We start from the raw sequence: 24717 nt of genomic DNA on the forward strand, positions 1-24717 counted from the left end.
ATAGCCACGGAATCACTCAAATTTCCGTGAAACTGACACGGATTTCGCTACAATGCAAGTTAATGACAGTCATATCCCGTGGCTGTTCCAACATACAAAGTGATTATGTACATTCACTGAGTGAATATTTAGAAAATAAAGCATATATTTCTCGCTAGAAATGTGATCGAAATCCATTTTTATGCAGAAACTAAGTCAAAATATTGATTTTTTTTCACTAAAAATGAGAGAACTGTCCGCCATGTTTTTTGTTCTGACCGCCGGGACCTTGAAAGTCACGTGACTTCGAACAAACCAATAGGAAAAAATATCCATGGAATAGCCACGGGATATGACTGTCATTAACTTGCATTGTAGCAAAATCCGTGTTCCTCGTAGGGTTGTCACAATACTAAAATTTTCAACTCGATACTCGAGACCCCAAAATTTGACAGAAATATTTTTATTAACAAGAGAAATGTAATGTAAAAATTAACAAAACCACAGGTTAAATGTCTATAATAAAAACAGTTGTGCAAAAAGAAACTGCAACTATGATAACAAGCTTCAGGTCTGAGGTAGTGCAAAAAATAAATAAATACAATGAACAATAACAATTAGAACAATATTTTAAGGTTGTATGCTGTGCACAATATTAGGCAAGTTTGATTAAAAAAATAACAATAACTTAACTTAAGTGTTCATTCCTTAGCTAGGTATCGATACTTTTGAAAATGAGTATTGTATCCGGATCCAACGTTTTAGTATCGATACTTTTTTGAGTATCAATACTTTTGACAACCCTAGTCAAAAGTATTGATACTCAAAAAAGTATCGATTCGATACTAAAACATTGTATCTGGATACGATACTCATTACGATGCGTTACTCATTTTGAAAAGTATCGATACCAAACTGACCTATTACTGATGTTATCGTGGCATTAATGTTGGCCGTGTTATTATTAGCCATTAACCGCAGCTAGCAATTAAAGGCTGACGTCACGTTAATGATTATAAACAACATAAATAAATAAATCAGGCACATAGTATGCCCATATTACGTTAATTGGCACAGTGTCAGTATACATAAGCATAGAGTTAATAAGTTTACATAAATGTTGGTGACTGAAAAGTGTTATTTTCTCTCTTGAAGTCCCAGAATGAAGCAGAGAAAAGTCGACCTGTATGTGTCATTTAGTTTATTGTTATGTGTGTAAAGCATAGCCAAGGAAGGAAGACTTAAGTTAAGTTATTGTATTTTTTTTTATCAAGCTTGCCTAATATTGTAAATAAATATTGTTCTAATGAAGCTTGTTATCATAGTTGCAGTTTCTTTTTGCACAACTGTTTTTTATTATAAATATTTAACCTGTGGTTCTGTTAATTTTTACATGTTGCATTTTCCTTGTTGATAAAAATGTTGTTTTTTTTATTTTTTTTATCTTTATTTATTTATTTTATTTAGATTTAGTGGGTAAAGATGAAGTAGCAACTCCTAATCAAAAGCCTCATCATAAACAAGGTCACTTCATATTTATTCCCACTCTAATGTCACTTTTTTCAGAGTCTATAAACAAACTGATCATGCACTGGGCTTTTGTTTCTTCACATTAACGCCACTGTCCTGAAGAGGACAGGCAACAGATACATATGTGCAGCCTGCGGCAGAGTTTGGCAGTAGTGAAGAGGTGGATTTTTATTTTTGGCATCAGAACTGAGGCTTGAATTATCCTCCATTGTTGCCACTGACATGGCTCTGTATCGAGCATATTCCCTTGTCAGTCAAGTCAGTTGCCAACCAGGTCTCAGGTATGCTGTTACGATTGCGCAAGAGTTGTGATGAGAAATTACCGTCATGTGTCGCACTCTGATTGCAACATCAACATGAAATTGGGGCTGCAAGCAGCAGTGAAGAGGCCCTTTGTTTGTAGTATGAGGCTGATTTCCTGTTGTCAGCAGGGGGCGCTATGACTTTGACTGCATGTTGAGATGGGGCTGTGTTCAGGCATGGAGCCTTGTGAATCATAACAAATTTGGGGCTGATTGGACAATGTATGGTGAAGTTACAACAACTTCCTGTTTCACGGCGTGGATGGTCACCACGGCAACAGCATGCAATAAAAAGACAAAAGCTTCACGATCTAGCATCATTTTTTTTGATTGATTGATTGGTTTAAGTTTATTTCGAATATGAGAACAAAATAATAATAAAAATGAGTCGGACAAAACATTTAACATGACATGTAGAATACATATTCAAAAAGGAGTGAAAAGAAATAAAACTTATAAACTCCCACCCCCTCTCATTAAATATGACAAGTTAAAATCCTTGTCTAAACATGTCTTGTATTACAAAACATAAATATAATTTACCTATACACCGTAATTATACATACATACATACATACACACACACACACACACACACACACACACACACACATTCCTACATACCTACCTACATACATACATACATACATACATACATACACACACACACACACACACACCTACATACATACATACATACATACATACATACATACACACACACACACACACACACCTACATACATACATACATACATACATACATACACACACACACACACACACACACAAACACACACATACCTATATACATACATACATACACACACACACACACACACACACACACACACACACATACCTATATACATACATACATACACACACACACACACATACCTATATACATACATACATACACACACACACACACACACACACACACACATACCTACATACATACATACATACACAAACACACACAAAAAAACAACAACACAAGGAATAGAAACAACAACACAAAATGACAACCAGTGTAAAAAGATTAAAATAAATAAACACAGTATCCTCATAACACTACCCAACATCTCCCTCATCCCTGTACCTTTGGAAAATAGTGTCTTTGTCCTTCATTTTAAACTGTTTCATGTTTGGACATTGCTTCAACTCCATAACAAGATCAATTAAAGCTGCAAGCAGCGATGAACTGGCCCGAGCAGAGTGACCTGACAATTATTTGTTTCTTACCAAGATAAAAAAAAACTTTAGATTTAGAAGTGTTAGATAATTTGTCTTGTTTTAAGAGTTAATTTCTTATTTTAAGCATACAACATGCTTATTTCTAGATTTAATAATCTTAATTTAAGAAATCTTGTCAAGGTAAATTATCTGTCCATGCAGCAAGATCATTTCCCTCAGATTTACTATTTTTATCTTGTTTTAAGACACCTTTTTTGCAGTGTACAATGTGGAGTTATGTCATTTTCATGTTTCTGACTCGTGTAAATCAGGATTCCTGCTATTATGTCACCTTATCATCCTTTTTTTCTATTTCTTTCCTCTCTATCTCTACAGAGTCAGCGTATGACCTTCTCCCCAGAGAGCTACAGTTTCCTTTCTTCACTCAGCAGAGCCCGAAAACCATGAGTCAAAAGAGCGGCGGAGAGGCCGGGCCTCCCCCTTCAGCTGCTCTTGCATCAGGTAGGATCCTGCTCCTCTAATCTCGATCTCTTCCCTGCGAGCAGGACTGATCATGCCCGGCCCCTAAAAACACAACTACAGTAACAGTCTCTACCTGTATGCAAACCAACACCTGCATACAACGGAAAAGCCTGTCAGAAAACCAGCTTGCTGCTGTGAACCTCAAATAAAAACCCCAAAACAACTGCTCAAAAAGGAAGTTATGTCACTGGAGTCCAGTCACCTGAACATGCAATGTATCTAATGTGAAATACTGTTGTTGGGATCTACTGTATGTTGTGGTCTCTTGCAGCAACAAAGTGTTGAAATGTGGGACATGTATTGCAGGTTTAGATGTTTTTTTCATCCCTTTAGTTTACATAACTGAAGGGATACATCAGACAAAAATAGTGTAGCCTTGTATTGCTTCATTGTGTTGAATAGTGAAGACACAAATAATATAAAATAATAAGGTTATTTGATAGGGAAATTATTATCTAGATAGTGATGAAGTAAAAAAGTGAGATAAAATTATATTAAGACTAAAATATAACATTACTTTATAATATTAAGTCTAAAATACACAAATATTTGAATAGAGTTGTTAAACACTTTTAAATACACTGATAACAAAATCAATTTGAAAATGTTTTTTCACTGAAAACAAAATATAAAAGCTCAAAAAAGACAACAACATTGTACTTACTGCACTCTGTTTCTGCATCACTATTAGAACCTTTTACAGCAAAACCCTTCAGTGCAGTAACTACATTTTTGGGGGCAAAGGTCAAATAAATCGTCATGATTTTTTAGCATAAAAATTACATCACCAATACATGTAGAAATAAGTATCATATCACTTATCTACCTATAACCCATTTGGCTGGCCAGTTAAAAAACTTTAAAGCAGTTTTTTTCAGTTTTACTCTTTGCGTAGTTACTGCAGTTAGACTTTGTAGGGCAGTAGAGTTAATAAAAATCATCAAACTGGCAGATAAACACAAGAAGTCCAGAAACCATGGCCAATTTGGATGATGAGCTTGTTGACCTATTTTTATGTCTTTTATGTTTATTTTTTGTTTCAAAAGAACAGACTTCAGTGACCCCATTTTTTGTTTAGCAGAATAGTGTAATAACAATTTGTTTTTCGTTTGCAGCACTGTTTTAAAACCTTAGAATAGAGGATAAGCTAACACTTTAGATTAGGGAACACATATTCAACATGAATTACTTGTTTATAAGCATGCAAATAAGTAACACATTGGCTCTTAATTAGTCACTATGTAGAGACTTATAAAGTCCATACAAAGTAAAGCATATTAAGATCATAACTCATATACAACAACTTCCTTACTTACTACTAATAAGCAATAATTCTGAGGCTATTGAGGGAAAACTCTTAGTTAATGTCTTCCTGGTTGTATAATAAGGCCATGCAGAATAAGGCATTAATAACTACTTAATAATGACTAATTAAGAGCCAATATGTTACTTATTTGCATGCTAATAAGCAACTAATTAATGTAAAATATGTGTTCCCTAATATAAAGTGTTACCGAGGGGGTAAACACTCATAACCTGCCTTCCAAAATTTGTAATAACATTGGACATGCGACTGTATTTGTTCATAAATTTAGATAGCTATTTCTAAGTTCTGGGTTTGTGATCATGTGTCTTTATGTTTTGAAACTTGCTCAAAGTGACACCACCTCCGTACTTTTTATTTGCCTCTTTTCCTTCCCCACTGTGTGTTTTGCAAACTAATGAGTCACCAAACAATCCAGAATGTCAACAGCAGTCTAACTCCTTTTTTATGATCTGCAACTTAACCAGACTTTTCCCCCACTCTCCATGTAGTCCGTCGTAACTATTTGAATGCTTTTGAAATTACAGTGTATGTAAAGCATGCTGGAGCAACATTTTTTTGACAAACAAAATACCATGTGTCATTATTCTTTTTTGAAAAAATCTGAATAATTTCGTACTGTTCAGCTCTTATTGCTCATTCGCTGTCTCATTTTTATATTCCAGGAAGTTCCCTCTGAAGCAGGGAGTGTCTGCATATAAAATGGTCTGCAGTTCTCTGCTTCATAGGTCAGAAGCTTGTTTATTTTGTCTCTGTGGCTACGTTCAGTCCCAACAAAATGAACTTTTGTAGCAAAAAAAAAAAAAAAAATTGAAGTTAAAAGCTCCAATAATTGGCATGCATTATATTGTACATATTATTGGTTTGAACTTCCCTCTCCATTTCATCATTTGGCTAATTTTACAGGTGAGAATGACCAAAAACGCTAATAATAATACTAATAATAAATCCATTCAGTAGTATTTTTAGTTTAAATAAGGGGTACTTCTCACCTCTCAGCTCTCCTTTGGCCCCTTTAAAGCCACAACTATTCTGCACTTCACATACTCTACATATGTACCACACACACACACACACTTAAGATCCAATGAAAAGGGGGAAAATTTAATTGGATGAATAACAAAAAGCTAAAAAAAAAGCACAAAAAAAACGATCACAAACCAATTTTGCTGCTTAAATGGGACTGCTAGCCAACACTGGTTGAGAGGCCTTTATTCACTGTCTAATTATTTGCACTGTAGATGCCATGTCCTCCTCTATGACCATGGACGGCCCCCGCAGTGCTTTTTCCACCTCTTCCAGCCCCACAATGCATTCCAGTGCCTCGGCCAGTGACCAGAACCCGGTTCACGGCGGCAGCGTCGACTCGGAGGACGCCAGGAGCAGCAGAGTGGTTCCAGAGGTTGCCGGCGCAGAAGGTGGGAACGGCAACGGCAGCAGGGGCGGCAGCGAGCTGGGAGCGGGAAGAGGCCTGACGCCCCAGGAGGCCCAGCAGCACCACCAGATGACTCCTTCCAAGCGCCGCACGGTCCTGAACATCTCTCCTCCTCCTCAAGACCTGTTCGACGACAGCCAGATGTCGTGCCAGGACGAGACGTCTCTGGACTCGGAGCAGAGCAACAGCATCTGGATGGAGGACTCTCTGTCCAACTTCAGCATCATGAGCACCGTGTCGTACAACGACAACACCGAGGTGCCGCGCAAGTCCCGCAAACGCACCCCTCGGCAAAGACCCGGGCCCAAGTCGGCCCGCGCCGGGGAAGCCAGCATGGACATGTTCGATGCAGACAGCGCCAAAGGGCCACACTTTGTCCTGTCGCAGCTCGGCCCCGACAGCAAGACGGGATCCAAAGGAAGGTTGGTGTCACCTCCCAATGTAGTTAGTTTCACCTGTTAGATGATAATCTCAACCACATGCTCCTCTACAGCAGTAGTTCTCAACCTTTTTGAGTGGCAACCCCCAATTTAACATGCATGAATCTCACAGTTCAGATCATACAAACTCAGTTGATACGACAAATTTTGGACAAATAATGAAGCAGACAACAACTAAAACATCTCTGTCTGTGCATTTATCTATATTTTTTATATTTTATTGTTACTTTTAATCTAAGTGCTTTGCTATCAGTTTAAAGGTCCATTCTGACCTCCTGAGTGTGTAACAGTCAGCTTCAAGCCAGAGACTCCTTGGAAAGTAATAACTTACTACTTTGGGATTTGTCAGAAAAGACACAAAATTACCCAAAAAAAGAATCAAATTGACCAAAAAAATACATAAAATTAAGCAAAAAAGGACTCAAATTGACCACAAAATGACAAAAAATGACCACAAAAAGACACAAATTGACCAAAAAAGACACAGAATGACCAAAAAAGACACAAACTGTAATTATAATTGAATTGTTTGTTAATGGTAAATTAACTATAACCTTAATTAATATACCATTAATTAGCCATTTATAAATGATTTAGTTAGTTAAACATGTATTTACCATTCTAAATGGCCTATATACGGTTTATGAATGACGATTAAACATTAATAAACTATCTGTTTACCATTTATAAATGATGATTATTGTAAAGTGTTACCCAATATTCACAGTGAATATTTCTGCTCAAACTGCAGTTTTTGGATTCACAAGTACAGTTTATTCTGTGTTATTGTAATGCATTGAATATAGTATGAAATATCCATAAAATATGTCACTTAGTCAGGGGTAGGCAAGTACAGAAAAGGGCTCCCTGAAGGAAAAAGCTTGTTTAACATAATGTTAAAAAATCTTCTATTTTTATTTAATTATAATCAGATATGGTGACTGGGGAAGCCACAGCACATGATCCTCATCAAACCATTCAATAAAGCCTTGTGTCCTTTATGTAAGAATCTGCATTTTTGTGCACTTATTAATCCTTTACTATCTGTTGCACATCAAAGAAAACAATGACTTTTAATGGGGGAAGTTGTTTAAAGTGGTTAATTGACTTTTTATTCATGTAATATTCCCCCTGTAGTCGTTATTAAGTTAATCTTTAAGTAGGTACTTGATTCTTGATCCTTGGTTGTCTGAAAAGGCCCTTGTGGATAATCTCCTCCAGCACTCATCCTGACTGTCAGAATAGGTGATATCAGGAAATCACACATTGCACAACAGATGGAAATCTTCAGCAAACTTCTCCTGCTCTAAATTTCCCACCACGCTTTGACTGAAGAAGAGCGGTTAGATCAGAGGGGAGGGAGGGGCAGGATACTGAAGTACAAACAATGGTCAGCCACAGTGAATCACAGAGCCTCTCTCAAAGACCTAGGATAAGCAGAGCAGATAAAATAAACAGATAACTCTGAACGCTTTAAGAGCTAGGGATTCAATATGCTTGGTTGATGGAGGACCTGTTAACTCTGCAATGCTCAGAGCATCATGGGGGGTGGAGGGGGGGGGGCTCTGAACAAATAAGGACAGGGTCATAATCCGTTAAAGCAAGTTCCTGACATTCTTTTGCTTTTTTCCACCACTATATCAGAAGATAGCGGCCAGGTTGCACCATCAAATTGCTATAAAAATCTAATGTTCTTGTGTCTTTGCTGCAGCTCTGATGATCCTCAGACGACGAACCAGAAAGGAGGAACTCTTTCGATGCAATATCCACAGAAGAGCGAGGGGAAGGATCTGAAGATCCTCGTCCAGCCGGAGACGCAGCACCGAGCCCGCTACCTGACCGAAGGCAGCAGAGGGTCAGTGAAGGACCGCACTCAGCAGGGCTTCCCTACTGTAAAGGTAAAGCCCTGACACAGCCTCTGTGATGGACTCTGCAGCTGCTCATTTGACTTTTCTGACACAGTGTGGCTTTGTTTAAGGTTCAGTTAATGATTGGGCTATTGCCTGAGGGTTTGGAATGTGTATATGTGTGTGTGGGGGGTAAGATTTGCTATAGTTAGAGCCATAGGAGCAATGAAATATAATGTCAATAATGTTTGATCCCAAAGGCCTTGTGATGGTACTGACCAAGTTTGAAGTCAATCGGGTTAAATCTGTAGGAGGAGTTTGTTAAAGTATGCAACGTGGAAATGGCAAAAAACAGCAGGAAACGCCGTTTTTTATTCAAAATGGCTGACTTCCTGTACGTTTTAGGGTATGGGTTCTTGTGACTTTTCAGATAAATTAAATCTGCAAGCAGCAATGAACTGGCCCGAGCAGAGTGCACTGCAAATTATTTGTTTCTTACCAACATAAAAAAACCTTTAGATTTAGAAGTGTTGGATAATTTATCTTGTTTTAAGAGTTAATTTCTTATTTTAAGTGTTCAACATGCTTATTACTAGATTTAACAATCTTAATTTAAGAAATCTTGTCAAGTGAAATTATCTGTCCATGCAGCAAGATAATTCCTCAGATTTACTGTTTTTATCTTGTTTTTAACAACCCTTTTTTGCAGTTTAAAACTAATAAAAAATCCAAAACTATTATAACCTTGGTAGTTGGCACATGTATTATAATGCATCTTGTGTTTTGCTTCTCCTACAGCTTGAGGGGGTGAACGAGCCTGTTGTTCTGCAAGTGTTTGTGGGAAACGACACCGGGCGTGTGAAGCCTCACGGGTTCTACCAAGCCTGCAGGGTTACAGGCCGCAACACCACCGCCTGCAAAGAGGTGGACATCGATGGCACCACCGTCATCGAGGTGTCCCTCGATCCAAGCACCAGCATGACACTAGCGTACGTACTTCTCTTCAGATTGAAATTGGCTTTTTTGTGTGTGGAAAACAATACACCAGTTATGTACATCAACCTTTGAAGTGTCATTTCACGTTAACCCTTTGATGCACGACATGGGTCAAAAATGACCCTCAATCATTTCCATGTTATTTAATGCTGCTGTGTGTTTCTGTGCTCTATCTTTTGATATCAACTTATTTTATGATTTAATATTCCAAGTATTCTTTAAATATCTTGTTTTTGATAACAACAGATCATTATTTCCGTTTTGCCTCTCATACTTTATGAAGAAAAACAGTTTTTGTATTATTACATACTAACTTCTTGGCTAAGTATTTAGCTTGCTAAGCTAACTACTTAGCCAAGAAGTTAGCTAAGTAGTTAGCTTAGCAAGCTTCTTAGCCAAGAAGTTAGCTAAGTAGTTAACTTAGCAAGCTACCAAGCTAAATACTTAGCCAAGAAGTTAGGTAGGTAATTAGCTTAGCAAGCTACTTAGCTAAATACTAAGCCAAGAAGTTAGCTAAGTAGTTAGCTTAGCAAGCTACCAAGCTAAATACTTAGCCAAGAAGTTAGGTAGGTAATTAGCTTAGCAAGCTACTTAGCTAAGAAATGGATATGAGTCGTTTTTGACTCATGTTGTGCATTAGAAGAGTAGTGACACAAAAAGGGATTTTATTCAAAAATTAATAAAGGAAAATAAAAATTAGGATGTTTGATGATCAAAAACAAACTAATTGAGGAAAACCTGGAATACTGAATGATGAAAATAATTTATTGCAAAGATATAGAACATAAAATTCCATACTTATCGGGTCACTTTAGACCCATGTTGTGCATCAAAGGGTTAAAGGAAAATTTTTACCCTTAAGATGACCATTTCAATATCAGTTACTCAACTCGATTTACCTTGAATTCTTTGAAGTAAACTTTAAAAAACAGGTTTTCAGCTCAGAGATAGATCTGTCAATAGTTACAAATCCTAACATGAGACATTTCTAAACACACAATTACACAAAAGCCTTTATAATACTGTCACTGAAGTTTCGTTCTGACTCCTGTCTACAGAGCCGATGTCATATTTAAAAAAAAAAAAAAAGGCTGATAAATCTCTGGCACCTCTTTGCTAATTACAAACAACTGTTAAAAACGAACTTGACTTTACTTGACCAGTTAAGAATTTAATATACTAAACCACAAAGTGTTGCTTTCATGTGGCCACTTCACAGACGGTTCAAACACATTGAATAAATCACAAAGCCATTGCATAACGGGTAAATGCTTTATTGATCCCTTAAGGGCAATCAGTTATTGTAAAGACATGCTGAGGTATTTAGTGTTGTAAAGAGCGGTTTAGCAAACGTTTCAAAGTTTGTTGTTTTAATTGCAACTTTTTTTCGGTCTCTCTGTGTGCAGGGTGGACTGTGTGGGGATCTTGAAGCTCCGTAATGCTGATGTGGAGGCTCGCATTGGTGTGGCTGGATCAAAGAAGAAGAGCACGCGGGCTCGGCTGGTGTTTCGGGTCAACATCCCCCGTCCAGATGGATCCGTGCTCACACTACAGACTCCCTCATCTCCAATTCTGTGTAGTAAGTCAGCTGCCTTGTGTTTGTCTCTGAGGAGTTATTAACCCTTTGATGCACAACATATTGACACCCCTTCTAATGTACAACAGGTGTCAAAAATGAACCACATTGATCTCTCATGTTATTTAATGCTTGCTGTGTGTTTCTGTGCTCTATCTTTTGATATCAACTTGTTTTATGATTGAAGATCCCAAATATTCTTTAAATATCAGATCATTATTTCTATTTTGCTTCTCATACTTTATGAAGAAAAACAGTTTTTGTATTATTACGTAGCTAACTAGGCTAAGTAGCTTGCTTAGCTAACTACTAAGCTAACTAAGTAGTTAGCTTAGCAAGCACAGCAAGAAGTTAGCTAAGTAGTTAGCTTTGCAAGCTACTTACCTAAAAAATGGATATTGGTAATTTTTCACCCATGTTGTGCATTAAAAGAGTAGTGACACAAAAAGGGACATTATTCAAAATTAATAAAGGAAAACATCAAATGATGATCAAAAACAAACTCATTGAGGAAAACCTGGAATACTGAATGATGAAACTAATTTATTGCAAAGATATAGAACATAAAAACTCATACATATTCATCAAAGGGTTAATAGAATAGAATATCCTTAATTGTCATTGTACATAGCACAAAGAAATTAGAGTGCAGCTCCCATAGTGCATAAAACAAATTAAGAACAACAACATCCAAACACTTAAGGACAATAAGGTATAGAGGTATAAAAGGTATGAAATATCACAATAAGAATCAATAATTGCATGGCATAAAAATATTGAATATAGAATAAATAGCTGTGTATGTAAAGGAGGCGAATGAGGAGGAGTGGTAGCATGTAGAGGTAGTTATAATATCATAACATGAATATTGCACTATAATATTATTGCACTTAGACGGTAAAGAACAGGACGCAGCAGATACAGAAAACGGATGAAGGTTGTGTGTGGATCTAATTTTTCCGAGTAAATGCAGGAATCCTGGTGTCTTCTTTCATCATATTAACAGTTTCACTAGGAGTTAAATGAAGAAAAACAGACAGATGACCTGTAATTTACATAGTTAACAATTATAAAGCGAGAGCCGGGAGGTTCTGTTTCTGACGTTTAATGTGTCTGCAGGTCAGGAGACTGCTGTCTATTTATGTCCACATCTGGAGACAGTGTGTAAAGATCCGTTTAGATTCAAGTGTTATTTGATAATGCATGCAGTCCGAGGGTGTGGTTTCATAAACAGGAAAGACGCTTAGGGCTATGAGAAAGTTACTGTGTAAGTGGATTTGGTAGAGACAGGGGAGAAAGAGAAGGAAAGGACGAAACAATAGAGGTGTGTGTGTGGATTTCTATTGTTTATACAGAGCTAGCATGCAATCCAGGGAAATATCTTTCCACAAAACCAAAAAAACAGTAATCCCCCATGGTGTGTGTGTGTGTGTGTGTGTGTGTGTGTGCAGAATAGTGAAAAAGATTTGTGAAATATATTAGAGGGAAAGGGGGCTGGGTTTGAGCTTCAACTTGCTTTTATTGGCATTTTGGAGTTCTGTGAGAAATAGCCAGTGTTTCAGTTGTACAAAAACAAATCAGTTTCAACTTAAAATATACTGTTTTTGTACATTTTCAATTGAATATATGTCGCAAATGATCACATTCTGCTTTATTTACCTGAAAACTTTTTAAAAAGCATTGATTTCGGTTTCCTAAAAACAAAAAATGGGGGTTTGAATGGATTAAAAGGAGGAACTGATTGAAGAAGAACAGTTTGCAGAGAGCCAGTGCTGATAACTATGTTTTGTTGTTGTTTATTTAGTTTATTATCCCCTTTGTACCATGGTGAGAGGTGATTACATGCTGACACGATGTTTGGCTGATTCATCGGTGCATCCCTAATTAAAAGTCTTAAATTGCATTCACAGTTCTGTATCAGGTTGCAGGCTGCAGGCTCTAAGGAGACATAATGTGGTGATGGTGAATGCTTTTCTGTCTTACTGGACAGTTAGCCGCTCATTAGCATACACAAATATACAGACACTTGTCTGACCAGACGGAGCAACTTGAGGTTCATGCAGCCACAGCCACACATACACTGAACTATTCAAATGTCTTCTTTTTTTCTTTTTTAAATAGATTTTATTGATTTTTTTCAAAATGAAAACATAAACAACATACAAGTGCTCTCTATATTCACAAAGATATCACAACAAATAGGAAAATAGACCACCATCCAAAATTATACAAGTACACGAGACAATAACAGGGAGGATGACGTCAAATAAGAATTAAGTAAATGAAATAAAAGCAGATAAACAGTCAAATTAAATTAATAAATTAATTTCATATACCTAAATAAATTAAATTAAACCATCAGTTCAACAAAAAACTTCTTTTACTTAATTGCAATCTAGATAACAATTTTCCTATCAAATAAACTTATAGTTTCTATTATTCTTGTCTTCACTATTCAACACAATGAAGAAATATAAGGCTACACTGTATCACAGTTTGCTTTAGTTTTATGTTTAAATTTGACTGGCAATAACAGATATAATAGCATAAATCATCCTGTAGAAGTATTCCAGTCAAAAGCATATCTCCCCTTATTCACAGTGTCAGTAAATATAATAATAATAATATAATATAATAAATATAATATTAAATATAAAAACTACATGTGATACTGTGGCAATGGTGGGTTTTGTTGCAGGAGGGTTTTTTAATCCTTTTTGCGGAGTTTTGCTGGATTTTTATTAATACCATTTCCAGCCCAAAGCTTATGTTGTTACCATTTAGCATTACATTAATAATTTGAGATATTATGATGATACGTCATACATTTTGTTTTGGTGCAAGTCAGTAAAAGAGACAGCCTTATCATAACTGTATTTATCTGCTCTGGTTACAGCTCAGCCTGCAGGAGTTCCTGAGATCCTGAAGAAGTCACTCCACAGCTGTTCAGTGAGAGGTGGAGAGGAAGTCTTTATCATCGGGAAAAACTTTCTGAAAGACACCAAAGTCATATTTCAGGAGAATGTTTCTGGTGAGAATTAATTATTATTAACCCTCCTGTGGTCCTGGGCTCCTTTTTGACCCCAAATCATTTTCAACATATGATTAATATAGGTTAACTTTAATAGAATTGCTTGAAATTTCAACTTTCATCATACATTTTTATAGCACCCATGGTCGTCAGGGGTCAAAAAGGACCCCATGATGTTTGACTGGTTTAAGGACATGTAGAGAAAAATTGAGTTGCTTTAAAAGGTGAAAAAAAAAAGTTGGTAATATTTTTTTTCTACATGTCCTAAAACCAGTCAAATGTCATGGGGTCCTTTTTGACCCCTGAGGAGCACAGGTGTTATACTTTTTAAATTTTTTTTATCCAAAAATGAACAATGTTTTCAAAACATAAGTTTCACTAAAAGTTGACATCACCTACTCTGTTCATTCCAATCAAGAAGTTATTATTTCACTATAACTATTGAAAAAAAAATTTCAGGTTTTATTACTTTTTTTCCTCTTGAAATGAGGCCTGATTTTATATATTTGACTGAAATTGACCAATAATAATGATGCGAAAATAATGAAAAAAAAATATGAAAATTAAATATCAATTTGTTGGTCATGAGTTACCTTAAAAGGTGAAAAAAAAAGTTGGTAATAATTTTTTTCTCCATGTCCTAAAACCAGCCTGATGTCATGGGGTCCTTTTTGACCCCTGAGGACCAGGTTAATATGATTTCTTAATATTTTGGGTTTGTGCATTTTAATTTTTCTCATGTTGCCTCTTCTGTCTGTCCCAGATGAGAAGTCGTGGAAGGCAGAGGCTGAGATCGACATGGAGCTCTTCCACCAGGTAAAATGAGATTTCTCTTCTCGTGTGTTATTTTTGTGCTGAATGATTAATGCCAATTACTAATCAGCTGAGTAGATAGAAGCAGCCGTTTCAGATTTGTATGGGGCTTTAGATGTAATCATCTTAAATGGCTGCTGGTTCAAAGGTTTGAGTAGTCTCATTGTGTTCTGACCTAATTACACTAAGAACCAGTGTGTCTCAACAGTCCACTTTAAACCTTTGTCCTCGTAAACAAAATGGTCAGACGCAGATGAATCTGCAGCTAAAAGAAAGACTTCTTTTGTTAAACTCATTTGGAAACTGTTGATTTTTCTTGTAAAAAAACGCAAAGTTTTGTTTACATTCATTGTTTCGTCCTAACAAACATGTTAGATGCATTTCAAAACCACAACATGTTCAGAAACCAGACATGTTTAGGTTGGCTGGTGGTCTTTTATGCTCTTTTTTCAAAGCTTTACTGCCACCAGCTGTTGATGTGTGGAATTTAAACTTAACACTTCATTTAGCTGAGTGAGGCAGGTTTTGCTCCTTTCATCTGGTAGTAGGGCTGGGCGATATATATCCCGATATATTTAGGCTGAATATCGCTATACGATAAATATCCGCTTATATTTTTAGCACAAAGTGAGAGCAAATGTTCAGTCAAAGTCAAATATGACATTTCACAAGTAGTTTTATCCCTGAAGGCAGCACAGTCCATAGACACTTTTAAAAAAGGACCAAAAACTTTCCGTTTTAGCAAAACCTTTGGTTCTTCCCATCCAGATGGTTTTTAGCTTGTGTATGTATATATGTATACTTTTTCTTCTGTTTTTAGCTGTTTTATCCTTTTTTTTATTAGATCGTAATGCTTCTTAACCTGTAGCACTTTGAGATTTCCTTTAATGTAAAGTGCATTACAAATAAAATGTATTATTATTATTTTATTGAAACCGTTTATTTAATTGAACATAAATACTGTATAACAACAGGAGCACCTTTTTTTTTTTTTTTTGATCAAAGCTACATAAAGTGCACATTTAAATAAATTAAAAAATCTTAAATATAAAATCCTATGAAATAAAATAGGCCAATCTTTTTCTGAAAGAAATATATTTATATGAGAAAAGAATAACGAACATTACAAAAGAACTAAATATGGCAAACCCTAGTAAGGGCAGCATTTATATATAAAGAAAGAAAGAAAATTGAACTACATCGATACATGCGAAATGGTCTAATTTCACATCACATTTAAAAATATATCCATATGTTTTTTATATAGATATATCGCCCAGCCCTATCTGGTAGATATAGTGCAGCTCCCATTCAAAACTTGCCCGTTCAGAACAGACTGATTGCTTTAAATCTGGTTTTGCCGTATGCAGCTTTCTCATCCAAACATCGTCACACTCCTGAGCAATACAGGACAGAGTTGCATCACCAAGCAATGCTAGAATATAAACATATTGTCATTTACCAACAGCTAGCTAGCTATTTGGTTAATTTACCAAAAGTTTCATCATTGACGATTGCTTGAGTTTGCAACATCTCCTGTCTCTCTTTCTCCATCTGTTCTCCAATGTAATGTAGCGAGCAGCGGAGGAAGAAGATCTTTTATTTACACTAGAGGCCAAAGGAAACATTTATTGTGACTTTTTTTAATCTCACACCCAACACATAGCCCCATAACACTAAAACTAATAAAAAACTGAACTAAAACTAAGCATTTTCCCAAAAATAAAAACTAATTAAAACTAGCAAACTCACTCTAAAAACTAACTAAAACTAACTGAATTTCTAAACAAAAAATCACAACGAAATTAACTATTATAAAACTATTATAACCTTGGTACAAAGTAGCATAAAATGAAAGTTTTTGACTTTTTTCAGAATCACTTGATCGTGAAGGTTCCTCCGTACCAGAACCAGGCCATCTCCTCTTCAGTGTGTGTGGGAATCTACGTGGTGACGAATGCTGGCAGATCCCACGATGTTCAGCCGTTCACCTACACTCCAGACTCAGGTTTGTTCCAGCACGTTTCACTTTATTCACTCACACAATCACACAAAGTCATCTGTCTCTTTTTATAATGAAGCGAGCAGCACGAGACTGCATCACAACTTCTGATTATGACGTCATTATTTACAATGTAATGATATTCTCAATAGCTTTAAATGATTCCTTGACCCAGAAAATGTAGATTTTGACAAAGATTTGCCCAAGATTGACCTTCTGAGTGGCTTGGAAGATATTTTGGTTCTCATAGATTTATATGGCTGCCATCTCCGAGACGCAATCTTGATGAAGAAATTGAAACTGATGATGGAGAGCATGTGGAAAAAATGTGGAGCTTTTGTCGGACGTGTCCCCTTTATTTAGCTCCGCCTCCTGACTAAAAGGAGTAATGGTCTTTTTAACCCTTTATCAGGCGAAGAACTATATTTGGTAACTTCAGTGGATACCAAAATGGGGTCGAGAAAAAAGTTGCAAATTTACTAGATTAAAGTGGCAAATCTACAAGAAAAAAAAGTCGCAGATTAGCGAGATTTTAAGTGGCAAATCTGCGCAAAAAAAGTTGCAGATTTACGAGATTTAAAGTGGCAAATCTACAAGAAAAAAAGTTGCAGATTTACGAGATTTAAAGTGGTGAATCTGCGAGAAAAAAAGTTGCTTTTTTTCCCACTTTTTTCTCATAAATCTGCTACTTTTTTTCTTGTAGATCTGCCACTTTAATCTAGTAAATTTGCAACTTTTTTCTCGAAATATTTTAATTTTTTATTTTGGATATCCGCTGAAGTTACCAAATACGGTTCTTCGCCTGATAAAGGGTTAAAGACCTGGCAGACGCTATTTTGAAAATGGGGCATTTCTTGGAGTCAAAACTTTTAATATGTTTTTAAGTACATCTGATACTGTAAACCTCTGAGAAACATTTTGTTAGACTTTTTTAGGGTTAAACTATATTTGCACCTGACTTAATGACATCACCACCTGCAGTATATCAGGGTCAGAGCAACAATTAGCATCATCAGCGTTATCTTTCAAGAGCACAAAACACAAGAGGAACAGGGTCGTCCACATTCAGGACTCTCTTACATCACAACCTTCTGTAGTCGTCCTCAGGCACCTCAATCATCAAAGTAACTGTTATTGTGCTTTGTGTTTACATTGATTGTCTAATGTTGTGGGCTCATAGAGATAAAAATCTGTTGATGTGTGTCCTTGTAGCAAAAGAGCACGTTCCTGTGAAGACAGAGGCGCCTTCTCCGGTGAAGACTTGTTCATTTGATGAACAAATTAAAGGTTATTTTCCCTTCGATATCTGCTCTACACACGGCAAAAAAGAGGTGTCTAAAAACAAGATAAAAACACTAAATCTGAGGGAAATGATCTTGCTGCATGGACAGATAATTTCACTTGACAAGATTTCTTAAATTAAGATTATTAAATCTAGAAATCAGCATGTTGAACGCTTAAAATAAGAAATTAACTCTTAAAACAAGATAAATTAAAGCTGCAAGCAGCGATGAACTGGCCCGAGCAGAGTGACCTGACAATTATTTGTTTCTTACCAAGATAAAAAAAACCTTTAGATTTAGAAGTGTTACATAATTTATCTTGTTTTAAAAGTCTCTCTCTATCTGTCCATGCAGCAAGATAATTTCCCTCAGGTTTAGTGTTTTTATCTTGTTTTTAGACACACTTTTTTTGCAGTGCACTGATAGTGTTACTCACTTAGCTAGTTTCTTATCAAGATAGAAAAAACCTTTAGATTTAGAAGTGTTACATAATTTATCTTGTTTTAAGAGTTAATTTATTATTTTAAGCATTCAACATGCTTATTTCTAGATTTAACAATCTTAATTTAAGAAATCTTGTCAAGTGAAATTATCTGTCCATGCAGCAAGATCATTTCCCTCAGATTTAGTGTTTTTATCTTGTTTTTAGACACACCTTTTTTGCAGTGTACAAACACAGTAACCAGGATTGCAGGCTCACGTTTTAAAAGCTGTTAATTTCCTGATATTCAGTGGTTTTTAGCTCACTTCTCTTAGTATAGTGAACTAGAATGGTTAAGAATAACACTTGATGTCTTCTCTAGATGGAGCCTTGATGCCTTCCATGTTGCCTTTAGTGAAGAGAGAAGACGTGACGCCGATGGAGGTCACCAGCAACCTCCAGTCTTCTGGTGTTTTTAAGGTGAGATATTCTGAAACCTCATAAAAAGGCCTCATTAATAACTTTTACACTGTGGAAACTATTGGGATTTGATTGAAGTCATTTCATAGTTCAAACAACATTTAATTCAGTTCATGCTTTATTCTCTACAATGTAAGATAAGTGTCATGTGCACACAATAAAACTGAAAACAAAAAAAAAAAGCTTAATTCTTGTGCAACCTGCAAAGATGAATTCCCATTTTGATGCTCAAAATACTGATTTACCAATTCAAGAATTAATTTGATATATATATTTTTTATTTAGACAATAAAGTTCTCATCTCAAGGTCCTTTCTCATTGGATGCATTTGCTCAATTGTCAGTAAAGTAATAAACGTCATAATATTTAATTTGGTCGATTTTATTTGATGCGATTAATTATTTCCAAGGAAATTAAATAACTAGTAGTTTTTTAATATATTTGTTATAAATTGTAACTTTATTCCCTTCTTAATTGTCCAATTAGCTATTGATTTACCAATTCAAGAATTAATTTAGATATATATTTTTTTTATTTAGACAATAAAGTTCTCATCTCAAGGTCCAGTGGTCGTTTTTATTTCTATTTCAGTTAACGAAAATGTTTTTTCAATTCTAGTTTTCGTTATTGTGTTAGTTTTCGTTAACTATAATAACCTCAGTACAAACCTTGCTAAAAGCTAAATAAAGAGCATCTTTTAAGTGTTATTTTGTGTTTTCAGCCTGGTGATTTGTGTCCGGCCCAGCAGAACCCAGACATGACCGCCGGACATCTCAATAAAAACAGACAATTCTCCAACAACCTGTCTCAGCCTGCAGGAGAGCCAGATAAAGGCCCGGCTCCTGTTTTTACCAACACGGAGCCCTTAAGCACCATCCAGAAGCAGGACATCGCGGCCCCCAGCTCCTTCTCCGTGCCGGCCGACTCTCTGCTCCAGCAGGGGTCGCAGCAGTTCCTCCTGGAGCCCAGAGACGCTCTGGGGCCCGAGAGGCCCGGCAGTGGCTCCGGGGCTGTCGGGAGGCTGTGTGGAGAACCTGCACCTCCTCCTCAGCAGCAGCAGCAGCAGCAACTGCCCCTGTTCCCTCCTGACGAAGTGGCCCAGCTGGAGGAGGCGGTGAGGCAACTTAAAGCCAAAGGCTACTGTCTTCAGTCTGATAACTCCATGGCCAAACAGCAGCAGCAACACATGCAGCACCAACAGCAGATCCAAAAACAGCAGATTCAGCAACAACAACAGCAGCAACAACAACAACAAATCCAGCAGCAGCAGCTTCAGCAGCACCAACAGCAGCAGCAGCAGCAGCAGCAGCAGCAGCAGCAGCAGGTCCTGGAGAATTTACAGCAGCAGCTGTTTCAGTCTCAGATCCATATGCAGCAGGGCCCCGCACAGGGAGTCGTACCAAACCAGGGGACTCTCTTCCAACAGGCCCAGCAGCAGCAGCAGCAACAGCAGCAACAGCAGCAGCAGCAGCAACAAGCCGTTCTCTTCCAGCAGGCCAGTGACCTGCTGTCTATCCAGACCAACTTCCTGCAGCAGACGCCCTCTCACCCCTCTCCCCCCATGTTCCACAACCCCAGCTCTTTAGCTGAAACACAAGACCCTCAGGGGGCGCTGTTCCAGAAAGCGTCCCAGGAGCAGGTCCAGGCCGCCATCTTCCAGAACACCATGACCGTGCTGCAGTCTCCAGACCAGCGTCCCTCCACCCCGGTTCTCTTCCTCCCTCAGACCTCGCTGCCCTCTCAGCTCACCAGCAGCAGCGCTCAGCAACAGCAGCAACAACAACAACAACAACAACAGCAGCTGGCCTTCCTCAACGCTCTGCAGACTCCTTCCCCTGAGCCTCAGTCAGTGTTTCAGGCTCAGACTCAGCTCTCGCCCATCCAGCAGAGAGGCCCCATGGAGCAGCAGCAGCCCCCCCAGCCCCAGCCCCACACACAGCCGGCCCAGCAGGCCTCCCTGTTTCAGAACATCTCCCCACATGCGTCTGCTAACACTCTCTCTCCAGGCCAGCAGCAGCAGCAGCAGCAGACTGGATTACTGTTCTGCAACAACCCCCTGTCCAGCCCGGAGCAGACCTCCAGCCTGCTGTTCAGCAGCCAGGGCCAGATGCCCCCGCTCACCAGCAGCAGTCTGGTCCCCCAAGAGCCCCAGAACCCCTCCATGCTATTTTCCCAAGCCAGCATGGTGGCCGTGAACCAGCAGGACCGCTCGGAGCCCATGGCCCTGGGGAACCCCAGCGACCCACGGCAGCAGGTCATGTTCCAGGAGCAGCAGCCCATGCAGCTGGGCAGCAGCTCCAGCAGCCGGCAGGAGCAGCCGGTGGGCCTCTTCATGCCTCAGGCGAACATGGCGTCTCTGCAGGGGGGACTGGCCGCTCAGGAGCTCGCTCAGTCCGCCATGTTCGCCTCGCAGAACGGCGTGGCGAGCCTCCAGACGACCACCTCGTCCCCCGTTCAGCAGCCGGGGACTCTGTTCCAGAGCGCCGTGAGCGGGAGCATCAACCAGCCCAGCCAGCCGCAACAACCAGGACTCTTCCTGTTTGGGATCGAGAACGGTAAGGACTCAATACACACTTAAACCTGCTGAGGTATTAATGAGTGCCAGATAACAAATATTATATAAATGGGAGCTTTTGTTAACACCTTCAGCAAACTGACCGTTCCCCAAAACCACATAAAGCATTATCAAAAGTGAAAGTAAAATAGGGAACCAAGTCTGAATTTTATGTGCAACCTGCAAAGACGAAATCCCTTTTTTTTCCTTTCATATATATCTTTATTGGGTTGTCAAGACATAACACATATACAATCAGTAAGGATACATTTCACCCATTGTTCCCCCTTTTTGATAACTGTCTGATTGGTAAGAATTCCCTGTAATATTATTGAAAATTGTCTTTCAGTCGAACCATGTTGTGACATTTAAATACACAATCCAATGTCAAAACTGATCATGATGTAAACTTTTTAAACAAAGGCTACAAAATGGGTATAAAACAGAGTAAAAGATTCACATTTTAATGAATATTTTCATGTAGATATGTTGCCTTGCCTACACTGCCCCACAGAGTCTAACTGCAGTAACTACACAAAGGATAAAACTGAGAAAACCTGCTTTAAAGTTTTTTAACTGGCCAGTCAAATGGGTAATAAGTAATAAGTAATAAGGTAGATAAGTGATATGACACTTATTTCTACATGTATTGATGATAATATTTATGCTCAAAAATCATGATAATGTATTTGACCTTTGGCCCCAAAAATGTAGTTACTGCACTCTGGTTTTACTGTGAAAGCTTCTAATAATCATGTTGTCGTCTTCCTTCAGCTTCTATATTTTGTTTTCAGTGAATAAACATTCTCAAATTTATTTTGTTAGAAATGTATTTAAATTTTTTTATTTTTTAATATTTGTGTATTTTAGACTTAATACCATAAAGAAATGTTATATTTTTGCCATAATATAATTTTATCTCACTTTTTTACTTCATCACTATCTAGATTATAATTTTCCTATCAAATAAACTTATAATTTATATTATTCTTGTCTTCACTATTTAACACAATGAAGAAATGCAAGGCCACACTGTATCATATTTTGCTTTAGTTGTATGTTTAAATATATATATATATATTTATATATTTGTATATACATACACATCCAAAGCAGACAGTGGTAAGTGAACTTACAGATCAGTTAGTTCGTATTTTAAAAAAACTCTTGTTTTTATTTCTATGTCAGTTAATGAAAAAGGTTTTTTCAATTCTAGTTCTCGTTATTTTGTTAGTTTTCGTTAACTATAATAACCTTGGTTCTCTCCCTGCAGACTGCGGCCAGCTGATGAACACTCCTGGGAACACTCTGTCGGATCAGATCATCGCCATCAGCCAGTCGGGTCAGAACCAAAGAGAGAGCGAGGCTCACATCCAGTCCCTGCTGAGCCAGTCCCTGTCTCAGTCCGGCCCGGTGCAGAACAGCATGGCCGCCTCTCAGAACATGGAGAAGATCGACGACCTGCTGGTCAGCCTGCAGGAGTCGGGCAGCAACCTGACCCGCTCATACTAACCTGCACACAGGTTCACACCTTTGTCTTTTATTTTTATTTTTATGGAGTAAAATGTAGACAAAATAGTCAAAATACTGTCTCTTGATAAGCACATGCAGTTAAAGATTTGAGAATTAGCCGTGCATCATGAAGTTCGAGACAAACATAACAGCTGTTTTCTTTTATTTGATCACCAAATGTTTGTTTTTTTGCCCATCTCACACACTTCAGGACTGAGGATTTATTAGGAAAGAGCAGTTATTGTGTCTCTTCCCTCCCAAAAAAACAAACAAATCCTCATGATTTTTTCTCTCCAGAGTGGCATGAATGATTTCTGTTATCTCAAATTAATATCCAGACAGTGAATAAGGAATTTAGTTTGGAATTTCTTGACTGAAAATGTGTCTTTTTGACTTAAAGACTGACTGACTCTCTGGTGTAACAAACATGTAAAATTTGATTAACCCCCTAAAAGGAAAGAACAGACAAATCATAATCACTGAGAAAAGCAACATTTGGTGCTTGTCTTCAACTTTTCTTATGAAAGTAATTTAGTGGTCTTGTTATTCATTTAACTTGTGAAGTTGTGTGAGTGTGTGTGTGTGTGTGTGTAGACGGATTGTCAGTGATTTTATCTGCAGCGTCTTTCGGTTCTCGTGGTGTTTTCTAAAGTGTTCTCCAAAGTGTTTAGTGGTTTCCATGAATAGTGTTCCCTTTAATCCTTTTTGTATTTTTGTTGCATGGAAGACGTAGCGTGCGGTGTAGCAGGAAGGTTTAGAAAGAGTGCGGTATGTAGGGAAGATGTAGAGAGAAGCCTCTGTTGACGGGTGAAATAGTTTTCACTGGAGAAACAGAAAGTGCATAGAAAGAAGGTTAGAGACGAGGGAAAGTAAAGGTAGAAGAAAAGTAGAAAAGTGCTCTACACTAATCTGATGTGTAGAGGACAAACAAGTATCTTAAATGTGGGATTATTTCAATGTTGTAGCAGCTAGCTTGCACCTGAGAATATAAATATAATCAGATCCGCTGTCTGTCTCGGATGGCCGATAAAGAGACGTAGAAAAAAACAGTGCTCAGTAGGTGTTTTAACTAATAATGTGATGTTTTTAGAGGCCTGGCTGAATAAGATCTAGACTGGTTTTGTACGGTGGCCCTGAGAGCTCACAGCGCTGCAACTTAACAAAACACGTGCAAATACACAAAACACAAGCAAACTGAGAAAACATGCACAAGCGCAATAGACCACAACACAACAGAAGTGTTTCCAGAGGACACTAAAAAGTGATGCACACGTCTGGACACGCTTGATATTATCACGTTATTTCAAGATAATTATGATTTCACGTTATAGCATTATTACGTAAAATGATCACGTTATTTCATGATGATATTTTCATGTTATAACGTGATATACAGCATTAGCCCGCTAGCCTGTATCAATCACATTGCAGTTAAACAAATCAAATAAATGAATGAATGATACACGTTGT

General features: G+C 37.6%; 1 protein-coding gene across 1 annotated transcript in view; it reads left to right on the forward strand.

Annotated features, from left to right (window-relative positions):
* Positions 1–24433, forward strand: part of LOC131993624 (nuclear factor of activated T-cells 5-like) — a 53466-nt gene extending 29033 nt beyond the window's left edge. Inside the window, exons 2-13 of the mRNA XM_059359620.1 lie at positions 3387–3512; positions 6099–6714; positions 8444–8630; positions 9378–9568; positions 10982–11154; positions 14048–14182; positions 14946–14998; positions 16871–17003; positions 18210–18284; positions 19084–19181; positions 19903–21736; positions 23009–24433. Coding sequence (XP_059215603.1) covers positions 3387–3512; positions 6099–6714; positions 8444–8630; positions 9378–9568; positions 10982–11154; positions 14048–14182; positions 14946–14998; positions 16871–17003; positions 18210–18284; positions 19084–19181; positions 19903–21736; positions 23009–23247 — 3860 coding nt within the window. The 3' untranslated portion in view covers positions 23248–24433. The remainder of the gene's footprint in view (positions 1–3386; positions 3513–6098; positions 6715–8443; positions 8631–9377; positions 9569–10981; positions 11155–14047; positions 14183–14945; positions 14999–16870; positions 17004–18209; positions 18285–19083; positions 19182–19902; positions 21737–23008) is intronic.
* Positions 24434–24717: the final 284 nt, after the last annotated feature.

Source organism: Centropristis striata, chromosome 2 (genome assembly GCF_030273125.1).
Source record: "Centropristis striata isolate RG_2023a ecotype Rhode Island chromosome 2, C.striata_1.0, whole genome shotgun sequence".
In the NCBI taxonomy this organism is placed as follows: Eukaryota; Metazoa; Chordata; class Actinopteri; order Perciformes; family Serranidae; genus Centropristis; species Centropristis striata.